General features: G+C 37.1%; 3 protein-coding genes across 4 annotated transcripts in view; 2 read left to right on the forward strand and 1 right to left on the reverse strand.

Moving 5' to 3' along the window:
• LOC131852477 (dynein axonemal heavy chain 3) overlaps positions 1-12,084 on the forward strand; it is a 73,039-nt gene extending 60,955 nt beyond the window's left edge. Inside the window, exons 64-71 of the mRNA XM_059203142.1 lie at positions 6-213; positions 1,091-1,341; positions 2,726-2,883; positions 3,757-3,916; positions 4,193-4,387; positions 4,848-5,056; positions 8,193-8,403; positions 11,570-12,084. Coding sequence (XP_059059125.1) covers positions 6-213; positions 1,091-1,341; positions 2,726-2,883; positions 3,757-3,916; positions 4,193-4,387; positions 4,848-5,056; positions 8,193-8,403; positions 11,570-11,866 — 1,689 coding nt within the window. The 3' untranslated portion in view covers positions 11,867-12,084. The remainder of the gene's footprint in view (positions 1-5; positions 214-1,090; positions 1,342-2,725; positions 2,884-3,756; positions 3,917-4,192; positions 4,388-4,847; positions 5,057-8,192; positions 8,404-11,569) is intronic.
• Positions 6,501-12,762, reverse strand: LOC131852524 (GSK3-beta interaction protein-like). 2 transcript variants are annotated; one of them, XM_059203197.1, is made up of 2 exons: positions 12,680-12,762; positions 6,501-7,408 (listed from the first exon to the last, which is right to left on the reverse strand). In XM_059203197.1, the coding sequence occupies exon 2, from the start codon at positions 7,399-7,401 to the stop codon at positions 7,045-7,047; it is 357 nt and encodes a 118-aa protein (XP_059059180.1). In that variant the 5' UTR covers positions 7,402-7,408; positions 12,680-12,762; the 3' UTR covers positions 6,501-7,044. The 2 variants fall into 2 exon arrangements, with proteins under 2 accessions (XP_059059180.1, XP_059059181.1); XM_059203198.1 differs by lacking the exon at positions 12,680-12,762 and adding an exon at positions 10,199-10,216.
• Positions 12,763-13,621: 859 nt separating this feature from the next.
• LOC131852485 (forkhead box protein K1) overlaps positions 13,622-24,309 on the forward strand; it is an 82,621-nt gene continuing 71,933 nt past the window's right edge. Inside the window, exon 1 of the mRNA XM_059203149.1 lies at positions 13,622-14,486. Coding sequence (XP_059059132.1) covers positions 14,122-14,486 — 365 coding nt within the window. The 5' untranslated portion in view covers positions 13,622-14,121. The remainder of the gene's footprint in view (positions 14,487-24,309) is intronic.

Here is a 24,309-nt window from a genome sequence, read left to right on the forward strand (position 1 = left end):
CATAGGGTCCAATAGCAACGAACATGATAAACCAAGCGATCGTGACCGGTGGCTGGGTGGTGCTGCAAAACTGCCACGTAATGGATTCCTGGATGGGAGAGTTGGAGAGGATTTGCGCTGAGGTGATCGTACCTCAAGTCACACACCCGAATTTCCGATGTTGGCTCACGTCATATCCGAGTAGAGCTTTCCCAGTCACCGTATTGCAGAATGGTGAGTATATATTTCTTAATAATAATAACCCAGAACAATTCAGACAGCGCCATGTAGTCCCAAGCTGAACAGAGCTTATGTTATGGATACTAGCTATGTCTGCGATAATGGAGGGTATTGCTGAATGATAAGATGAGAAATATATTCGGGTTCATTAGTCAATTATGTCCAATTCACCAGGAATTAACCAAAATAATTTCCAGAAAAGCCGTATGGGGTCGAACTGATTTATAGATAAAATTCCCTCCCTCCTGGGAGAAGGGATTTCTTAGTAATTTGGTCTAATAACCCTATTGCTAACATTGTACCTTGTCAGAATGACTTCCATGAGATTCCCCCTGGAAACCGTCCCATAAATATATGCCATTTCCTTTTGACACTTGCCAAGATGAGCTGACTCGACGTCGTATTCATTTTATCATTCTAAACTTTAATAATTAATTTGAAATACTGTTATAGGCTCTTACTCTGACACGTTGGATTCAAATATACATGAAATGTGGGGATGCCAAGTGTTGCATTCAGCATGATATTGATGATTGAAAATACCTCTAATTATCTAACTAACCTTCAAAATACCAGACGCACTTTTGGTACACTATTTTTGTTATAAAACAATTTACACTAAGATGACGTATGAGCATAAATATATTTTTTTTATAATTTCGATAACAGAATAAATAGGACTTGGGAGTCGGCAACGCGCACGAGACACCCCTGGTTTTTCAGACGTCCATAGGCTGCAGTAACCGTTTACCATCAGAGATGCCGCATGCTTGTTTGCCACCCATGTAGTATAAAAAAAAAACTATAAATGTATGAATATTAAATGAGTTCTCAACAGTTTCTTTTTAAAAAATGTTTCATCCCTATATAGGTGTTAAAATGACAAACGAAGCGCCAAAAGGTCTCAAGAACAATATCTACCGGTCGTACATATCAGATCCAATCTGCGACCCGGAGTTCTACATCTCGTGTCCCCGCACTGAGGAGTGGCGGCGATTGCTGTTCTCGCTGTGCTTCTTTCATGCCGTCGTGCAAGAGCGGCGAGCCTTTGGACCCCTCGGCTGGAACATTCAGTATGAGTTTAATGAGAGCGACCTGAGGATCTGCATCATGCAATTGCAGGTATTTAGTTATTATCGAGGGTTCAGACTATTAGCAGGTAGATATATAGATAGATTTTTTTTCACCTACAAATACATAGCATATATGAGGTGCAGAAGAAATAAATTGTAGATGCAGGTATTTGGTTTTCTATCGACTAGTTTAGGGCCCCAAATTATTGGCATGCATAATTTGAATATATTAGAGTTAAATAATCTGTAATGTGAAATAACGTGTCGGTTAAAGGCAATTATTGTAGTTACAAGCAGACTTTTTGTTACTCTAAAGCAAAGGGTAACAAATAGGTTCGAGTAACACGGGATGTGGAAGCTATTGGTTGGTATGGTAGATGTAAATTTTTTGTTGCTTTGAAGCAAAGAGTAACAAATAGGCTCGAGTAACAATGGACGTGGAAGATATTGGCTGGTATGGTAGATGTAAATTTTTTGTTACTTTGAAGCAAAGAGTAACAAATAGGCTCAAGTAACACTGGATGTGGAAGCTATTGGCTGGTATGGTAGATGTAAATTTTTTGTTGCTTTGAAGCAAAGAGTAACAAATAGGCTCGAGTAACAATGGATGTGGAAGCTATTGGTTGGTATGGTAGATGTAAATTTTTTGTTGCTTTGAAGCAAAGAGTAACAAATAGGCTCGAGTAACAATGGACGTGGAAGATATTGGCTGGTTTGGTAAATGTAAATTTTTTGTGACTCTGAAGCAAAGAGTAACAAATAGACCCGATTGACACTGAATGTTGAAGCTATTGGCTGGTATGGTAGATGTAAACTTTTTGTTACTCTTTGCTTCAGAGTAACAATAGATGCGATTAACACTGGACGTTGAAGCTATTGGCTGGTAAGGTAGATATAAACTTTGTTACTCTGAAGCAAAGAGTAACAAGAAGGCCCGAGTAATTGGATACTGAAGTTATTGGCTGGTATGTTAGATGTTCCTGACGGAGTACTCGGAGACTCCTCTGGATGCGCTGAACTACCTCGCAGGGGAGTGTAACTGCGACGGCTCTTTGTTACTCTGAAGCAGAGAGTAACAAATAGGCCCAAGTAACACTGGATGTTACAGCTATTGGATGGTATGCTAGATGTTCCTGACGGAGTACTCGGAGACTCCTCTGGATGCGTTGAACTATCTCGCAGGGGAGTATAACTGCGACGGCTTTTTGTTACTCTGAAGCAGAGAGTAACAAATAGGCCCAAGTAACACTGGATGTTACAGCTATTGGATGGTATGCTAGATGTTCCTGACGGAATACTCGGAGACTCCTCTGGACGCGCTCAACTACCTCGCAGGGGAGTGTAACTGCGACGGCTTTTTGTTACTCTGAAGCAAAGAGTAACAAATAGGCCCAAGTAACACTGGATGTTACAGCTATTGGATGGTATGCTAGATGTTCCTGACGGAGTACTCGGAGACTCCTCTGGACGCGCTCAACTACCTCGCAGGGGAGTGTAACTACGGCGGCCGCGTCACCGACGACAAGGACCGTCGGCTCATACTGTCGCTGCTGTCCATGTTCTACAACGAGGATGTCACCGCCCATCCAGAGTGAGTTGGTCATTCATTACATTTTACTAACCACTTGGAGAGCACCCTGACTGAGGATTTTTAGAGGAGTTTTAGCAAAAATGATGGTACATTGCTAAAACTCCTCTAAAAATCCTCTTTTCCTGATATATATAATTTATTTATGTATATATAAAAAAATGTACATAAGTATTTATAGCAGTTATGTACTATCTATAACACCAGCTTTGCTTAGCTTGGATGTATATGGTGCTGTGTGAATTGTCTTAGGTGTAGGGTCTTCAACCCGCGGCCCGCGGGCCACTTGCAGCCCGCCGATATGTTTTCTGCGGCCCGCCAACATCATAGGCCCACTCTCAGTAACGACAACAATAAAGTAATAAAGAGTATCTTTAATATAAAATAAATTAAATCCTTATAAAAGAACCTGTGGTGCGGCCCGCTGTACAGAAAAAAATTTTTTTTGCTCTCGATTTGTAAAACTTTGAAGACCGCTTCCAAAAATTAATAATAATCATAAACCTAAGATTTAGGTTTATGATTATTATTAATTTAAGCTAACGGGCTGACGGTATAGCCTCATTTGAAGAAGTAGCGGCGGTACCACACATCAAAAACCAAAGTGTGCACAATAAAGAGTTCAATAATTATTATTAAATTCAAGTTCATATTCTAAATATCTTTATTCATGTAGGTCTATTACAGACTTATGATATGTTACATCTAGTGTCAGTTTGGAATGATATCGAGATGAGAACTGACGAGAAACTCAGCTCGTATTCTTTTTAAATAATTAGTGTATGTTTACAATAATACAGATTCATTATAAATTCAAATTTGGGAGAATAGAGTGACCACCAGCATATGCTATTGCAGAATAATATTGTTCCCCAGTTACTCTTTCTCCCCGAGCGGCGACTACCATATGCCATCCAGCATGGACTACAACTCCGTACTGGAGCACATCCGAGCGCTGCCAATGATCGCCAAACCGGAGGTGTTTGGACTCCACGACAACGCTGACATCACCAAAGATAACAAGGAGACTGCGGCCGTAAGGCTTTTCACTTATTTGCCGGCCTCGGTGGTCTAGCGGTTTAGCACATCGCTTTACTTCCGATGGTCGCGGGTTCGAATCCTCGCACGCCGCAGACATTTGTATTCATGAATATGATTGTTTGTATCGGTCTGGGTGTTATCTATGTATAATACGTATGTATTTACGAAGAAAACATTTGCGACTTTGTTTTATACTAAGTAATAATAAGGATAATGAAGGTAATATTATTATATTATATCCTCCGAGTAACGCTTACCACCCATCCTGCAGTTACTGTTTGGGTGTCTGCTGACACAAACGTCGATCGTGAGCGGTGGCGGTGGTGCCGACCGTGGCGAGGGTGGTGGCGTGGTGGAATTAACGCGGGAAATGTCCGGCCGGCTGCCGTCGCTGTTCGACGTGGTGCAGGTGTCACAACGATACCCCGTGCAGTACTACAACAGCATGAACACCGTTCTCAAACAGGTTGTTTTTTTATACCACGTGGTGGTAAACAAGCATACGGCCCATCTGATGGTAAACGGTTACCGTAGCTTGTGCACGCCTGAAACACCAGAGGTGTCACGTGTGCATTACTGATCCTAAAACTCTTAGCCTACTTGTTGATACGAACTTTCTAGTCTATGGATTGGCAGTATAGGAGTCAACAATTCAAACGGGCACCGAAATTACGACGACCTGAGCCGAGGTACGAACCCCTAGCGGTGCTCTCAGACTAAAGTCGTATCCGTCAGGCGGAAGTTGGCCTTCAGCCGCTCCATAAGACCTACCACGGGTTTGGAGTGCCATCTGCACGCGCCCCCTATCGTGCGATGAAGCTGTAAAGGCCAGCTGCGGCAAACAGCATTACAGTAGTCCGAAAATAAGAATGTTATATATAGAAAATACCAATAAGCTAATTTTTATTTCTGATAAATTGTGACAGGAGTTGATCCGCTACAATCGGCTGATAGCGGTAGTAAAGAGGACCCTGCACGGGGTCCACATGGCTGCTCAGGGGCTGGCCATCATGAGCGCGGAACTGGAGCAGTGCAACAACGCCTTCGTCAAGGGCATAGTCCCTGGAGTGTGGATGTCCAAGTCATATCCATCAATGAAGCCGCTAGGGTCGTATGTAGCTGATTTATTGTCCAGGTAAAGATTCTTCCTCTGCAGAAGTTAGAAAACTTCAGCAGATGTTTTGACGGCTTCGATGATCTAGCGGTTTAGCATACAGCTTTATTGCAGAGGTAGCAGGTTCGAGTGTTCGCACGGCACTAACATTTGTAGTCATGACTATGATTGTTTCTGTCTGTCTGGGTGTATATTGTGTATTATTATATAATTACAAAAAATCGATGTACTTATAACACTGTCTAGACCGCTGAGGATGTCTTTTTGTATATTACATACTAGCTTTTGCCCGCGGCTTCGCTTTAATTTATCCCCTTAGGGGTGGAATCTATCAAAATCCTTTCTTAGCGGATGCCTACGTCATAACATCTACCTGCATGCCAAATTTGTGTGACTGTCATAGTGATCTATCAACACACAGCCCAAACCACTGGACGGATCGGGCTGAAATTTGGCATGCAGGCAGATGTTATGACGTAGGCATCCGCTAAGAAAGCATTTTGATTAATTCTACCCCCAAGGGGATAAAAGTTTGTATGAAACTTTGTCAATTTTAAACCGATCGGGCTGAGACTTTGCATGCATAAAGCTACTATGACGTGGGCATCCTCTAAGAAAGAATTTTGATAAATTCCACTCCTAAGGCGATATATTAACGCGAGCGAAGCCGCCGGCAAAAGCTAGTATGTTATATACTGCAAGACTTTCCAATGAAAATTGTAAAACTGCGACATTTGACTACGGAGAGAACGTAGTCCTCAGCAATTAAATGAGACATTTTTTATTGCAATATACTGTGACTTTTTTATATTCTGTGACGTTCTTTGCTGCTCTTGTATGAAAACAGGTATCACTTTTTAATTATAATGCATTATGCTATAGTGTTTATTGCATCTACTCGTAAACTATGTGAAATAAATCCATATAAATATAATAAATAAAATGATATATTTTTCATATGACACAAAAGGACTGTTCAAATTACATATATATTTAGTCTTGCTGTTCCCGCGACTTCGTCTGCGTGGAATTTACTTTATTTTTCTAAATTTAAATATTTTTTCTAAAATTAAGGTAGCCTAAGTTACTTCTAATTACATCAGCTACCTGCCAAAAAAAGTTCCGTCAAAATCGGCCAGTCATTTCAGAGATTAGCCGGAACAAACAGACAGACAAAAATTGTAAAAAATGTTATTTTGGTGTATATTATGCATTTATATTTATATGCATGTAGTAAAAAATCGTTATTTCAATATTACAAACAGACACATATAGATAAAAACGTGAAACCATGGCGTCCACAACATTTATAATGATTTGGTCGTCAGAATGTTTGCCATCGAATTACATTTAAAAATCGCACGATACTTGTTCTACGGCAAAGTTACAAGTTAATTTTTACTGTATTAAGGCTTCTAGAAGTTTATAAAAGGAACTTAATACTTATTGAAATAAAACATGACAATCAAATAATTACAATTTACTATCACATCACATTAACTACGTTATGTGTAATTAAATATACATATTTGTATTCAGTCTGTTGTTGTACTGTAGCGTACTTTATATCATTGTTGTCCAAATCTACTTTGCGCAACCACAGAGTAATGCGAATAACAATCTATGACACTTCATCCACTACCTATAGTATATTGTTCAATTTCTGCCTTTTATGTATGCATGAATCTGCATACGTTTATTGGATCCCTACGTTTTATTTAGAATATAGTTTTATTATACATTTTATCAAGTATCTACTTAGGCTTATCTAGTGGGACCTACAGGTCCCAATGAATTGACACAACCAATTAGGCCACTCTTTAAAGTTCCAAGAAATGTGCCGGCTACACAGCGACACAAATAAATGCAGAAAAGGCGTCGCCTGATATAATTTCTCTTAAATTTATGTTTATAGCACTCGAAATACTGACATGTTAAATATATGGCTACAAAATCACTCCCTAGGCGAATTTGCCTACGTTATAAGTTCAAAGAATTGATATTCTCATTCAACCTTCAGTACTCTTGGCCAAGTCCAACAGTTTGTTCATAAGTTCTCCACCGAAAGACTCCCTGTATTTTTGGCTTATGCTATTCAGTAAAGCGTATGGCGTTTCGTAGTTCATATTCTCTATGGTTGCTAAGCTCGTGTCGTTGTACTTTCTTCCTACGACCCTGAAACCTGATGCGGACATTTCTATACAGTAATTGGTGCTTTCCAGTGTGGTCAGGTTGATATAAATGCGTTGATTGTTGCTCTTCAACAGCGGCGATATGTTAGCAGTTTTGACGTGTTTTCTGATGTCATTTATAGCTGCTTCAGCTTCTTGCGGCCAGGTCTCCTTATCGAGGACCTGTTCCGACATTGTTGATCTGAAAATAGCAATGTCTTCATAAATTTCTAAATTTTGGTTAATAGTCCTTGTATACAAAAGGAGGAATGACCATTTACATTGACATGTTAACAAAGTTCATGTATTTAGAAACGAGAAATCCTTTCGTAATAAATACATAAACTTCTTAGTAATAATAATATACTATCACGATTATTATCCCAAAAGGGATAGTCAGAGGCTTTGTTAGTTTCTTTGAAGAAACTTGGAATTTTGATCAAGTCTAATGACTTTCAATCAAGTCTCTTACCCCAGCTACAGGGTTTTTTTTATGATAATGGATTGGTGTACCCGTCTGCGCTAACGGTTTACGCTGGCGGGGCACTAGTGTAAGATGATAAGATGAGCATGAGGTTATGTCAGTTAGCCCATCGTGACAAATTCATCAGTAATTTATCACGATGGTTTCCAGGGGGAACCGCGTGAAGGTCAACCTGACATGGTACATTGCTAGCAATGGGGTTATCAATCCACATTACTAACAATCACCTTTCCCCCCCAGCTACAGGGTTTTTTTTTTGTGGATGATAATGAAATGGTGCACCCGCCTGCGCTAACGGTTTACGCTGGCGGGGCACCAGTGGAGGATGATAAGATGAGCATGAGGTCAAGTCAGTTAGCCCATCGTGACAAATTCACTAAGAATTCATCACGATGGTTTCCAGGGGGAACCGCGTGGAGGTTAACCTGACATAATATAATGTCAGAGTCAGCCAGAATAAACCTATTTATTATAAATACTAATTAACAAATGTTATTCCCAGACTAAAGTTCCTACAAGATTGGATAGATGAAGGACCGCCGGTAGTGTTTTGGATATCAGGATTCTACTTCACCCAGTCGTTCTTAACCGGGGTGCTGCAGAATTATTCGCGGCACAACAAGATTCCAATAGATCAGGTGCAGTTCGAGTTCGAAATCACCAGTATGGAGGCAGACTGCGAAGAGGATCCTACCTTTGGGGTATATTGTAAGGTGAGATGAAAAATTGTCACCATTCCTATTCATACGTATTTAAGACCAGGATAAAGTACAACACCCAGTACAAGAAAAGAAAATCATGAAATATAACCTTATACCAAGATATTGATAATATAATCCAGTTGCAATCATGTCTTACTTCAATCAAATTATATGTGAACTGTCGGACATGTAATGCGTAGGGATAAGGATAATATTTTAAGAAAGGTGTTACATATGAATGTGGATGGTTATAAGGGCAGAGGAAGACCGAAAAAGAGATGGATGGACTGCGTGAAAGATGATATGGTAAGAAAGGAAGTAAATAACGCGATGACTGCGAACAGGGATGAATGGAAGCGAAAAACATATTACGCCGACCCCAAATAAATGGGATAAGGAATAAGCAGATGATGATATGTGAACTGTAGGACGAACATTACACCTTCATAGGTGAGCAGAAATCATTTTCGGTGTACACATTTGCACTTAATTATTTTAAAATCTAAATATATATAACTCAAAGGTGACTGACGTAGTGATCTATCAACGCACAGCCCAAACCATTGGACGGATCGGGCTGAAATTTGGCATGCAGGTAGATGTTATGACGTAGGCATCCGCTAAGAAAGGAATTTGATTAATTCTACCCCCAAAGGGATAAAATAGGGGATGAAAGTTTATATGAAACTTTGTCAATTTTAAACCGATCGGGCTGAGACTTTGCATGCATAAAGCTACTATGACATAGGCATCCCCTAAGAAAAGATTTTAAAATATTCCACCCCTAAGGGCAAAAATTAACGCGACAGAAGCCGCGGGCTAAAGCTAGTTTATATATATAGCAGGCTAATATGCTCTTATGAAAGAGTCCCTATCCGTTAATCTGTAATATGGTTATCCCCATATGGAGTCGTTAATAGGTCAAGATTATTTTAACCCCTAAGGTGCCTTCCTGACTGGTCTTCTCGGAAGTCTAATCTCAATATCGATTTCAATCCAATCCAGATATACTCTGATTGGATATAGATTCAATAACTGTCGGAATTTGATAATTAATAGACAAGGTCATAATGCTTCCAGTAGCGGTAGTCAGATTTCCGCACTGAATATTTTTGATCACAATAATGATAATGGTAGTAATAAATCCATTAAGTAATAAAGCGATCCAATTTTGTTTCTTGTTCTTTTGAAACATAATAGAAAACTGAATAAATATAATGCAAAAACTAACCCACATTGTTAACGATTTATTACTATATATATTTATTACTTATAGGATTTATATTTTGTTCTATCCGTTACCATTAGCACGTGTTTAGATTAGACCATAGGTTGAGTAAGTTTCAAAATAATACTACATAAATTGAATGGATTGAAATCTAAATATATATAACTCAAAGGTGACTGACATAATGATCTATGAACGCACAGCCCAAACCACTGGACGGATTGGGATGAAATTTGGCTTGCAGGTAGATGTTATGACGTAGGCATCCGCTAAGAAAGGATTTTGATTAATTCTACCCCCAAGGTGATAAAATAGGGGATGAAAGTTTATATGAAACTCCGACAATTTTAAACAGATCGGGCTGAGACTTTGCTTGCATAAAGCTACTATGACGTAGGCATCCCCTAAGAAAGTATTTTGATAAATTTCACCCCTAAAGGGATAAATTAACGCGAGCGAAAAAGCGAGCTAGTCTAAAATAAGATTGCACTCCCAGTCTATTCTAGGAGTACAATCTCAATATTGGATAAACGGAAAACTTATTTACTGATACAAAATAATAAGCTCATAAACATGTACCATATGAATATGACAATTTATTTGATGTACGCAAGCAGCAAACTCAAGCAGTGGATAACCAAGGTCAGGAACACAGTATGTTTGTTTGGGTAAGTCGTCACCGCAGTTGTGAATAGTCAAGGCCAGTTTAGGTATAAACACTGCATGCTGTTTGGTAGAAATAGAAATAATCTTTATTCAAATGGAACTTTTCAATAGTCATATAATATTTTTTTTATTCCACCGCTCAATCGGAAAGCAGAGTCATCATCGAGCAGGAAATTTGCGTGTTGCTCTTTTAAATAAATGTTGTTCAACATTACTATTCAAATAAATTTAATATAAGCGCTTTTGAATAGTCATATAGTTTTTTTTTTATTTTATCGCTCATACGGAAAGCAGTCTCAACACAAAACGAACAAGGAAATTTGCGTGATGCTCTTTTAAATAAATGTTGATCAACATTACATATTTGCTATTTTTGTGTAATGATACAGTTTTGAATTTTTTTTATGTGTTTATCACAGTTTATATATAGATAGAGATAGATAGCACATGTAGATATTTTAAATGCACATATTATTATTTACATTGATTTTAAATATCTGAGAAAGAATTTTCTAGAATTATTGCTAGAGATGATGCATAAAATAATATAATTAAATTAAATAAGCTTACTTTTAAGCTCTTTTCAATGGTTAGTCATAAGGTACATTTAAATGAAACGAATTGTTAAGATTCTCGCTTGTTACTGCGTGTCTTCATTTTATTATTCTAAACTTGATGGGCAAAATCTTTGAGGTCTTTGAACCAGTATTCAGACCTTTCTCTCTGACTGTCGATATATGTACATACGCCTCATAAGTCGTAAGATATTATCACTAACGTTAGTGTTTTATGTATTATATATATTTTATTATTATGCAATATTAATGATTTGTATAAAAAAAAATTATTAATTTTTCTATTTTCACGGTTTATTTACTATCGTACCTACACATTATATAAACGAGATATTCACAATGATAATAGTAAAAGAGCTCCCGATATTTCGAGGCATTCAACCCGTAACCAGATGTTAAGTATTATATATTTTTTATTGAGGGGTTTGGACTATCACTTGGTGTTTTAGACCTTGTAGTACTGCGACCTGCATAGATCTATTATGCTTGCTCCTTTTTTTAAGACTATGCTGCTCGCTAGGCCCTTCAAGGGTAAGAATTAAAGGATATCCCTAGGAGAGATGGTTTTTTCCCCATAGGATGTTAGTAACAACGTGTGAAATATGAATATTCTCTTTTATATAATATGTAGAAACCTATACATGCAACTGTTTGTGACTAAATTGTTTAATTTGTATTACTAAGTAAATTTGTTTTTATTTCTCAACAGGGCTTGTTTCTAGAAGGTGCAAGATGGAATCGTGATAAAATGCAACTGGACGAATCATACCCAAAAATATTATTTGACACCATCCCTATTATATGGTTTAAACCTGCCCTCATAGCTAACTTCAACCCCCCACCCTGCTACTTCTGTCCGATTTATAAAACAAGTGAAAGAAAAGGCGTTCTGGCCACTACGGGCCATTCAAGTAATTTTGTTATGTATATAACACTTCTGTCAGATATACCACAAAAGCATTGGATCAATAGAGGGGTTGCAAGCTTGACACAGCTAGATGATTAGGTTTAAGAAAGATTCAAGACTTCGGGTTCCCATAAATATGATATAGACTGACTACCTGTCCCGGCAAACATTGTTTTGCCATATAGATTAATATTTCTATTACAAAATAGAGGTTGGTGGTAAAAGAGTAAAAATTTAGGGTTAATGTATTTCTTAATGGCAAATCATAAAAAATATAAGTTATGAACTTGAGATAACCTATTCTCAGATCTACTGAGTTACAGATCTAGTTTAACATTCTATTGGTTGACAATGTGTATGTAATAGATTGATACAAATAGAAGCTCAAAAAATATGGTAACAAAATTTTTAAATGATAGAAAATTCCATCGTGTATTTCAAGCTCTAGATGCACTTTCAAGATGCATACTGAAGATCAAGACTGAAGCCTTTTTGTAACAAAATTATAAAATTGTGTAAAATCATATTAGATTCTCATCATCAATCATATCATATTCTGGATAAGATTTATATTAAAAACAATTATATGACTATTTCTATAATTATTTAAATAATATGTAAATGTGTTATTTTCTAGTCACTACAAAGACAAACGAAATATAATTTTCTGAACAAACTTTGTTTTTTATTGAATTAATAAAGTAAATATCTCAAATAAGACTTAAACCGTTTTAACATATAGGGTCACGGTTATTTAGCGATTTAGCACATCGCTTTCCTGCCGATGGTCGCGGGTTCGATTAATTACATGAAACATTTGCATTCATGAGCATAATTGTATAATAAAATATAATACAATAAAAAAGTATTTCGAGTATATCAGTTTAATATCCATAACACAGCTATGCTTACCTTGGAACTAGATGGAGCTATATAAATTGTTATTATTTATTATATTTAAAACATGATATTTTTTGTACTAAATTTATTTAAAGTTTGAAATGTAGAAAAAAGTGGCAAAATATAGTTCGTACTCACTTGACAATGCAGCTCAAGAGTTTTTTGTCTTGTAAATGGTTAAAATATTTGTAAATATGTCTAAATTTTCAATAAATAAACCTGTTTATTGATATTTCTTTAGTTATTCATTATTGATAACAGCAGTAATATTTTACGAATGAGGAATTGTACAGTAAAATTATGAGAAGAAATGTAAATGTACAAAAATAATATAAAGTAGAAAGAGACGACTATATTTTATTATTAATTTTGTTATCCAATAGAAAAGCCGAATTTTGAAATGTAATCGAATAAAATTATGAAATGTCAATGTCATATTCACAACGACCAGAAAGTAAGCATTATTTAACAATCTTTACGACTTTGGATATTCAACTACAATGTTGCCAGGATTATTCAAGTGTAAATTATTTGATGAAATGACACAATTTTGACGAAAATTTATACTTTAATAGAATTTTATTATATATTTTTTTAATTTGTTAAGCATTCCTTTATCAAAATTATAGTAAAATATTGGTAAGCAGTCAGAAATAATAAACTATTATGGACTGAACTAAGAAATCTTATGAAAATGGTTCAGTACTCAATTAATTTGTTACGAATATCTATATACCACGGGCCTTTAAATATCTAGAATTTTATAAATACGTACAATTGTTCTGTAACAATAAATTAAAATAAAAGAATTCAGTATATTGTATTTAAATACATACAAATATACTTATGAATACATAAATTAAAAAAAGTTAAAGAAATATAAAATTGTAATTTAAAAACAATTTATTACATATTAATTTATAAAATGTACTTAATCACGTTGCAGAATTCTGCGTAAAACGAAAACGCATGAGAGTTTCGATTTGTTATTTGCTTGCATAGATGGCGCATCGATCTTGTAAACTGCGTATGCCGATCTGACGTTTTTGGTTATTTTTGTTCTCGCCTCGTGTTTACTTTAGTGTCTAATTTTGGTCCAATTGCGAAAATTCAGTTGTGCAATACTATAAGGGTTAATATTTCGTTTGTAAACTGTGTTGCCGGACAGAACGCTATCGATCCGTAGTTCCGGACTAGTTATATGTATACAGTTTTATCACGTGGTGGTGTGGTGGTTTATATAATTCTTGTTTACCGCACAAGTCGAAACTTTGCGCATGTGCGTCCCGTCAGTAACCTCAAATTGTAGAGTAGGCACGGATTCGGCAGGTTCCGGATATCCGGGTCGCGACGCGGAGGCGGTGGTTCTTGCGGCTGGTTTGTGATGTGCCATCGTGTAAGGCGTTCACGCCCCGCGAGTGAACAGCGTTGGTGATACGGTCCGCGCGCCTGACATGGCCCAGACTCAGTTCACGCGGAGCTCGGAGAGCGACGCATGGGCGCTTCTGTCCCTAAAGTCGGCGCCGCCGTCGCCGTCCAAAGTACAGTGGGCTCAGGAGCCGGCGCCTATTGCTATCGCGCGGCTCGACGGCCGGGACTTCGAGTATGTGATCCGACAGAACCGTGTTGTGATAGGACGGAACTCGAGCCGCGGTCAGGTGGACGTGAATATGGGACATTCTAGTTTTATATCCAGGCGGCACCTGGAGCTGCTGTACGAACACCCGGATTTCTACTTGACGTGCAATAGCAAGAACGGCGTGCTAGTGGACGGCGTGTTCCAGCGGAAGGGCTCGCCCGCGATGCTGCTACCCAAAAGGTAAGTGCCGCGTCGAGCATGTGTCATCACTGATAAAGAGGCCTTACTCAGATGTTATTTACATTGCAGTCATTAGTTTTTTGTTTGTAAACAAACATATTTGTTTATCAGCTACCCACCTGTTGTTTATTAAAATTATATTGCTCTAAAAGTGAATTTTATGTCTGTTAACATGTGTTTGTTGTGCTATTATTGGATACTGTAAACAATGGCTGTTTCCATATGTTTCATGGCTAACAATACATAAATACAGCGGTAATTGTTGAATATTGTGTATAAATAATAATCTATGAACATTAGTAATATAATATTAAAACAACAATCAGAGTTGATAATTTTTGATATATTTATTAATTATCTGTGTCAACAATGATGTAGCATTTTGATCAATAAATATCTGCCACACATAGCTGCTCTGTGTCAATACATGTTTATTTACAATATGTCCACACCATTTTGAAACTGTGATTTAGACAAATATTTTATGCACTCACTAATTTGCATGAATTTTTGTTATATTTGTTTATTCTCTATGATAATATTGTGTTGTCTGGCTTTAGTACCTATTTAGATACTATTATTATTGCATAATGTAATGATTATCTTAATCTATAGATATGGTACTTTTCAAGGGTCGACGTTGGCAAAGGCACTATTATCTTAAATACCAGTATTAGTAAAAATATAGTAAACATTATAACACCAAAAATTTTTACAATAATTCAAGTATCTATTATGTAGCTGTGTAATAATTTTTGACCAGTATTTTTTTTTAAATCGCCACCATGAAATCCATGTACTGAATGTGAAAGTATTCACATATATATTGTGGCAACAGCGGACCTAGGGGAGTTAAATGCCCCCTAAAAATAGCTGCAATACTACCCTGGGAAAGTAGTATGAGTGTCTTCTCCCAACCCCCCTCTTAAATGGAAATGTCAAATAATGAGAGCAATTGTACGTCATGCGATAACCCCGGCGCTCTCCGGTACCCGGGCCGGAGGGTGTGAAATTAGTTACCGAAGACTTAATGGAAGTAGGCGACCAGGCTTCCATTACAGTGAATACTACTGGCAGCAAAAAACTTATTCAGCAGGCCTTTCACCGCAGTCTGTTTATCACCAGACCTAGAAGTCATTCTTTGGGAAGCAAATCTCCAGAATGTTCACACACCGTGGAAGAACCACCAAGAGAATCGCCAAGCCCTCGAGGCCCACCTTCATGGCAAAGAGTACCAGGTACTAGAAATCTGAAACGGAAAAAAATCAGTGATTCCCCAGAGAGCTTAGCCACCAGCAACATGTTCAGCCAATTACCAATCGACTTAACAGAAGAACCCATTACAATTGAGAAACCCGCAAAAACAAAATCTAGCAAGCCTCCTCCGATAATACTGTATGGTATAGAAGATGTCAATAAATTAACTGAACTCGTGGAATCTGTTGCTAATAAAAATGCATTCACATATCGGATTTCAAACAGAAACCAACTAAGAATTAACACCCTGGATATGGAAGCTTACAAAAAAATCATCAGTAAATTTCGTGAAAATGGTCTAATTGGTCATACATTTAACAAAAAGGAAGAACGGCTCTGTCGTATTGTCATTCGGAATCTTCATCACACAACACCCAAAAGTGAGATAAAGGAAGAAATTGAAAAAACTGGAAACAGTGTTGTTGGGGAAATCATTAACTCCAGATATGGTCCAGAGAAGAAACCTACGTCAACATTCTTTGTGAATCTCTTGCCTAGTGTAAACAACAAAGCCGCTAAAGAAATCAAGTATATCTACCACCAGTCTGTAATCATTGAGGATCCCAGGAAGAAAAGTTCAATTGTACAGTGTCAACGATGCCAGCAATATGGGCACACAAAGAATTACTGCATGAGACCTTACCGTTGTGTAAAATGTGCACAGGCGCATAAAACCTCAGACTGTCCAAAACGCGATAGAAACACACCAGCCGAATGTGCGCTGTGCCAAGGGTCCCATCCCGCAAACTACAAAGGTTGTGAGGTGTACAAGGAAATACTTGCCAGAAAAACTAACAAGTACGGTCACAGAAGAGCTGTTAGAAGTCTCGCGATCCAAGATCAAAATTCTTGTAAAAATACTGCCCAACAATCTTCATCTACGCAGAAAGAAAATGAACCACTCTCCTACGCCCAAGCTACTAGAAACGTATCAGATAAACAGAAACCGATTTCAGCGACCAAAGAAAATAGCACACCTAATGTAAACAAAAACCTAACTGTACTAGAAACTTTACTCACCAAACAAAACGAGAAATTCGACTTAATCTTACAACAAATGGGTACTCTAATGAGTCTCATGACCACACTCATAACCAAACTACAAGGGTAACAGGCCTTGGACTAAGATTAGCGACTTGGAACATAAACGGACTTTCACCAAATAAAGATGAGCTCGAGATACTAATGGCCGAGCACAAACTAGATGCTGTCCTAATATCTGAAGCACACTGCACAGACAAAACTAACGTCAAAATCAAAGGTTTCCAGATATATACTACAAACCACCCAGATGGTACGGGACATGCAGGATCAGCTATAATTATTCGGAATACTATAAAGCATGATCTACTACCTGAATATAAAACTGAACAGATCCAGGCTACTACAGTCGCAATACAGGACAGATGTGGATACCTTAATGTCTCTGCTGTATACTGTCCACCAAAACATCGTATGGACACCGACTTGTTCTCTCGCTTCTTCTCAAGTCTAGGAAATCGTTTTATAGCAGGAGGTGATTGGAACTCTAAACATGTTCATTGGGGCTCCAGACTAATAACGACTAGAGGGAGACAATTAAAGCTGTGTATGGACAAAAATAAGCTAAGCTCAATTTTACCACTAGAACCAACCTACTGGCCTGTTGATCACAATCGGATCCCGGACATACTCGACTTTTTCATAACAAAAGGACTCTCCAAAGAATACATGAAAGTTGAGTCGTGTATTGATGGATCATCTGACCATACTCCGGTCTTACTAACCATCAGCTCAACTATTATTGAATTTGAGACACCTGCAAGATTGTACAATCAATGTACTGATTGGTCCTCCTTCAGAGAATACATAGAAGAACACCTCAATGTAAATGTTAGACTCAAAGAAGCGGAGGAAATTGAATCAGCAGTAATACAATTTACCAATCTCATCCAAGTTGCTGCATGGAAATGCACACCTTCTACCGAACGTAGGTATCAACCTACTAATGTGCAATTGGATATAAAGATCATGATTCAAGAGAAACGCAGACTACGAAGAAATTGGCAGCTGAGCCGTCATCCACAAGATAAGGCCATCCTTAACAAAGCCATCGTTGAATTAAAGGAAGCCATAAAGAATGTCAATGATCTTACACTGCAAGCAAAGTTGGAGTCTCTAACTGCCACTAAAGCTACAAACTATTCGCTCTGGAAGGCCACCCGATGCTGCGACAGACCTAACGTACCAAAATTCCCAATAAAAAAGGACGTAGACTGGGCCAGAACAAGCCAAGATAAAGCGGATTTATTTGCAGACCATCTAACAAGCGTCTTTAAACCAAATGAAACATCCGACAACACTTCAGAAGAATACGTTGACGCAATCCTGAAACAAGACCTTCAATTGGACTTGCCCCCTAGACCTATATCGCCCGCCGAGGTCATAAAAACCATCAGCCGGCTAGACAGTAAAAAGGCACCAGGATACGACCTCATCACTAAAGAAGTGCTATCAGAACTACCGAGAAAAGCTATTGTTTTTATTACTACCATCTTTAACTCTATGCTGCGAATAGGGTATTTCCCAAGCGCGTGGAAGGTCTCGGAGGTAATCATGATTTATAAGGCCGGAAAACCAGTAACTGACAAAACATCATACCGACCTATCAGCCTGTTACCTACACTATCCAAGATACTGGAGAAAATGTTACTACGGAGAATTATGCCAAGCCTCTTAGAAGGCAAAGTGATACCAGACCACCAATTTGGCTTCAGAGAGCGGCATGGCACAGTAGAACAAGCCCACAGAGTATGCGACGCCATAAGAACATCTCTTGAACAAAGAGAATACTGTTCGTCAGCGTTCTTAGATATCCAGCAGGCGTTTGACAAGGTCTGGCACAAAGGCCTGCTATGTAAGATCAAGCAGAGTATTTCCCACTCATACTTCTCATTATTAAAATCTTACCTAGAAGATCGAATATTTTATGTGAAAGAAGGTGACGCCACTTCTAATTTTAAAGAACTCAATGCTGGGGTACCACAAGGATCTGTTCTTGGGCCAATGCTCTATACTTTGTACACTGCTGATCTACCACTTACTCCTGGGACAATCACGGCTACATTTGCAGACGATACCGCCATACTGGCAAGTAATAAAGATCCCAGACTGGCATCGGAGAACCTCCAGAAAGGCCTCAATAAGTTGAATGAATGGCTCCAAAAATGGAAAATAAGGGTTAGCGCTGCAAAGTCTGTCCAGGTGACATTCACTCTCAAAAAAGAAGACTGCCCACCTGTTATGTTAGGCCAATCTACTCTACCTCACAGTGACCATGTAAGATACCTTGGCTTCCACATTGATCGTAGACTAACCTGGAGATATCACATCAATCGCAAAAAGCAAGAGCTACAGCTAAAGTACAATAGTCTATATTGGATGCTAGGAAGGAACTCTAGACTGTCCATGGACAACAAACTCCTCATTTATAAAGTTATTTTGAAACCTGTTTGGACGTATGGTCTGCAACTATGGGGCAGCGCAAGTGATACCAACATAAATATTCTCCAGCGCCAACAAAACAAAATCTTAAGAACCATTGCACAAATACCATGGTACATAACCAACACTGAAGTCCATGATCACCTTCAAATAAGAACAGTGAAGGAGGAAATTCGGAATTTGGCAGCCAAATATAAAGAACGGTTGATTCATCACCCCAACAAACTTGCTCGACAACTCACCATAGTACAGCATGTGAGACGACTAAAACGCCATCATATCCTGGAGCTAGAAGATCGGCAGTAGCTCTGGGATGCAGATGAGTAAGGTTTCCAATGGGAAGCCGCTCTACATGATAGCATCACAGAACATATTCGCTTATAGTCCTGGGACTGATCGCAAATGTACTCGGAGAAAAAAAAAAAAAAAAACATATATATTGTATACACAAAAAAAAAAAATATTCTTTTTATAATTGATGGAGTTTATATAGTAAGAAATATTAAAAAATAGCCAAATTGAACCTCTTTCTCCTATTTAGAAGTCTGTTAAATAATATCAATGTAAAAGTAACTCGAAATACAGCTTACACACTCGGAATAAAGTTCTTATTGATAGTAAGCTATCAGATCCTGTCTTATCATCAATTAGTATAGTAGTAGTGTTGTATTATACTATCATAATGTCAGAACTATATGTAGTGGAATTTTAATAATCAGTTCTCTGATCTGATGATGCTATCATCATTGCCTTGAATTTATTTGGAAACAGTAGTGTGTTATCTTTCACAGGTCCCTATTAACTGTCATGCCACCTACCTATTCTAGTCCTCTCTTCGGAGATGGGGGGGACGGGACTGTTAATAATGTGGACTAATGATTCTTTGTAACCATATCAGAGTGTACTCTATAAATCTCTAGGGATTTTATAATGATGTTTTCCAAGGGGAAAGATCCCCTGGAAATCGTCATTATAAGTTCCTGTTGAATTACTCACATTGGGCTAACTGATCTGAGCTCATTTTATCATCCTCCACTGGTGCTCCGCCAGCATTAACTGTTACTTCAGGTCTATGCACCATTTAAAAAAATCTTTCGGATTGTCTGTAAGAAATTGCAAGTGATAGGACTGCTTCAGTTATTAATTTTCTATTTACACTTTTTCTGATTATGTTTCTTCTGTATCTATAATAAATTATTTATTATTATTATATCTGAGCTTACTCTTACTGTCTGTTGCATTTACGCCAAAACAACAGAACCAATTTCAATGATATTTGTTAAGCAGATAGTCTAGAGTCTGAGAAAGGACATAAGCTACTTATTAATACGATTGTACAAGACCCACCTCTTTTTATATTATTTATGTATTTTGTCCATTATTTTATATAGAAAAATTTTCATGCTGGAACCTAAGTGGTCTCGGACAGTGCGGTTTCAGAGGAGCTTCCTCCGCATACACTTAGATTGTGGAATGAATTTCCTGCCGAGGTTTTCTCACGAGACTACAGCATGGGGTTTTTCAAGAAGGGTATATTAAGGTTTCTTAAGGGTCGGCACCGCGCACGTGGCACCCCCGGTGCTTCAGGCGTCCATAGGCTATGGTAACCATTTAGAAAAATATATATATATATGTCATTGCCATTATTATTCTGCTAACTATTATACTTTTGTACATAATACTATATTATTGCTTCCTAAAACCCCTGTTTGCATAATTATATCTACCAGCTACAGTCCTTCATTCACAACGATAAAAGGGTCCAAAGACGATAAAAAAGGTTTTTAAAGTTAAAAAGGCATTTTAAAGTTAGAATCTTATATATTATAATACACTTTTTAGGCTGTTGATTACATATGAATATAATGAAAGTATCTAAATTGGTAATTTTTGAAGATAGTATGATGAATCTCTTTCTTTGGCTAGATTATTAGATTTATTAAATATGTTTTCTTTATTTGATCAAGGTCACTATACTAAGGGGGCAAAGTTGTGGGCACAACTAGTATTAAAAAAAATATTTATGCTTCTCACTCCTATGCACATAATGTCCATATATAGTAACAGGTTGTTTTGGTATGTTAGTTTAATTGTCATGATGATGCAATAGTTTATATATTTTATCATAAGACTACTATTTGCAGTGGTAGGTTTTCCTCAGAACCTAGATTTGGCTTACTAATATATTTATTTATAATTCTATATTATTATATTATTTTTATTCATATTATATGTTGACTAGCTTTCGCCCGCGGCTTCGCTCGCGTTAATTTATCCTCTTAGGGGTGGAATTCATCAAAATCCTTTCTTAGGGGATGCCTACGTCACAGTAGCTTTATGCATGCAAAGTCTCACCCCAATCGGTTTGAAATTGACAAAGTTTCATACAAATTTTCATGCCCTATTTTATCCCCTTGGGGTAGAATTAATCAAAATCCTTTCTTAGCGGATGCCTACGTCATAACATCTACCTGCTGATAGATCACTATGTCAGTTACCTTTGAGTTATATATGTATATATGTTGATATATTGTAATATACTTACTGGTAATCAGATTTGTATCAATGAATTAATTTATACCTTTTTCTATTACTTCAATATTTACTGAGGTTTGCTATTCAAATTCAAAAATCATTTATTAATGTAAGATATTTTAGCCACTTATTGATGTAAAATTTTTTATATTATAATTATCTGTACATCTATACATATAACTAAAATAGGAATGTGTCTTTGTAATATTGGAATAACCGTTTTTTATTACATGCATATGAATATAAATATGATACATGCACCAAAATAACATTTTTTACAGTTTTTGTCTGTCTGTTTCTTTGTTCCGGCTAATCTCTGAAAGGCTACACCGATTTTGAGAGACTTTTACTGGCAGGTAGCTAATGTAATAATGAGTAACTTAGGCTACTTTATTTTCGAAAAATAAAGTTTCATTCCACGCAGACTTAGTCACGGATACAGCTAATGTAATATATGGGCCTTTCTCTACTAACTGGAAACTTGTCTATTGAAATTTGTCCCAACCTATTTTTCAACAAAATTAAAAATATAATATGTTAAATCGATAGATAGTTATAATATAAATGCATATGAACAAGAAACCATTGTAATTTTCCCTTATTTTTCGAATTATAGGCAAATTTGTAAAAAAATGCGGCAGAGGACTGTTTTGCCACCCAGAATACTGTTTTTTTCCACCCTGAGGACAGTTTATATCAATGTTTATTTGAAGAAAAACACAATATTAATTATTAATTGCAATCAAATAAATTTTCTTCTTTATTTAATACTGTATCACATATAGAAATTTTCGTTTTAATCGCCTCTGAATGTGTTTCCTTTAGCATCACAAATTTTTAAGAAGGTTACTGTTAGTTCGCCTTCTTCCGTTTCTATGTATCAGCATATTCAGTGTTTCTTACTAGAAATTTAACCACGATGTAATCACCAATCATGCAATCAAGATGTGATAGTGGAATTCTGTTGGTTGATTGAACTAGGTCCAGCCAGTACAACGTCGTTGTGGGTCTCCATTGTGGAATCCTGTGAGTTGTCCATGTTTTCACTTTCAGAGTCTGTGTAAATATCATCTACGTTAAGTTTTGTCTTGTTTTTGTACTCTAACACTCCTAAATTGAAATGCTGGCACTCATCTTCACAAGTGCAACTTAAACTTTTCATTATGAGTTTCGCGGTACTTGGAGCTAATTCCAGAGGACTTCTTAATATTTCAGCCTTAACTTGATGTATTTTTATAGAGCCATTAAAGTTTTTTAAATTAGCTGTTTCATTTTGAATGTCGTCTGTCAATTCTTGGATGGCTTTATCATCGATCGTGAACAAGTTAATTGCGGAACATCTTCGTTGAATAGCCTCTATACTAATGTCTCAATATCACCTCCTGTAGTGACGACGACATCAGCTGTTCTCTTGCAGGTCTCTCCAATGCCAAGTTTTTGACTGCTTCTATGCGAGCTTCTGGCGAATCACGCATTTGGGTAAAACCTAACACTAAACTTTAGTGTTAGGTGTGTCTACATTTTCCTTTGTCCTAGCTTTTTCCAAACGTTCTAATCTCTTCCTATATTTCTCGGATTTTTTTCTGTAATACTCACTACTAACTTTTTGTCTTTATCCTTTACAATTTTGTTTCAACGTTTCTTTCTAGCATTACGATTTCTCGCATTACTTGCATCACTTCGCGGAGTGGTCATATGGTATTTTCTCGTACAAAATTGTTTGTAATTTCTTTCAAAGCTTTTTTTTGCTTGCGCGATAGATAGCACAGTGCTTTCTCTATTCTTTAGTCACAGTTTTGTGTTTACGTCGACTTATATCATGAACTGACTTTCTTGTACCTTTTTCCCTCTTTCATTGGTAGTTCCGACGTACGTTTTCCTTCAATTGCTCTCTTTTTACTGGGTCATTTTTTAGCCGTTGATGTCTTAATCTTCCTGCAATTCGTTTCTGCTCTTCTATTTCTTCTTTGGTTTTAGGTTTCTTCTTTGGTGACATTGCGGCAATTCTTAAACAATAAAACATACTTTCAATATATAAAAAAACCGTAATGGTTTAGTTACTAGGTACGTATTTTATTTTATATTCTAAAATCCATAATAATAGAAAAAAAGACCTGAATTAGCGGAACAGGCTAATGTAAGAAAGAAAGACGCTATTGGCAAGCAGTAGGTTAGTGCAGACTATAAAGACTATTAATAAAGTACACGGACGTCAAATAAAACAGTCCTCTGTCCCATTAAACAGTCCTCTGTATTATAAATTTCCAGAGGACTGTTGTACAGAGGACTGTTATTTTTACGTAAAAATGTCATACCACGTATCAGTTTAAATATTATTTCACAATATAGAAACAGGTCTAAATTATCACACTGAGCAATTTTTTTGTTAAATAAATATAATTATAACACATAAAACACTGTAAAATAGACTTACCAGAGGAATGTTCACTCAACATTACAGAGACGTGGCTCCTACACAGACGAGAAGTTGTCACTGCGCAAAATCTTGGAGACTTGTTCAGCATGACGACCGAGTAAACTTCACACT

Source organism: Achroia grisella, unplaced genomic scaffold, assembly GCF_030625045.1.
Source record: "Achroia grisella isolate CSIRO2021 unplaced genomic scaffold, CSIRO_AGI_Agris_v1 utg853, whole genome shotgun sequence".
Lineage (NCBI taxonomy): Eukaryota > Metazoa > Arthropoda > Insecta > Lepidoptera > Pyralidae > Achroia > Achroia grisella.

What these genes read in the sequence shown, in the direction of transcription:
- LOC131852524 (XM_059203197.1), bottom strand. Translation starts at nt 7,401, where the DNA reads ATGTCGGAACAGGTCCTCGATAAGGAGACCTGGCCGCAAGAAGCTGAA.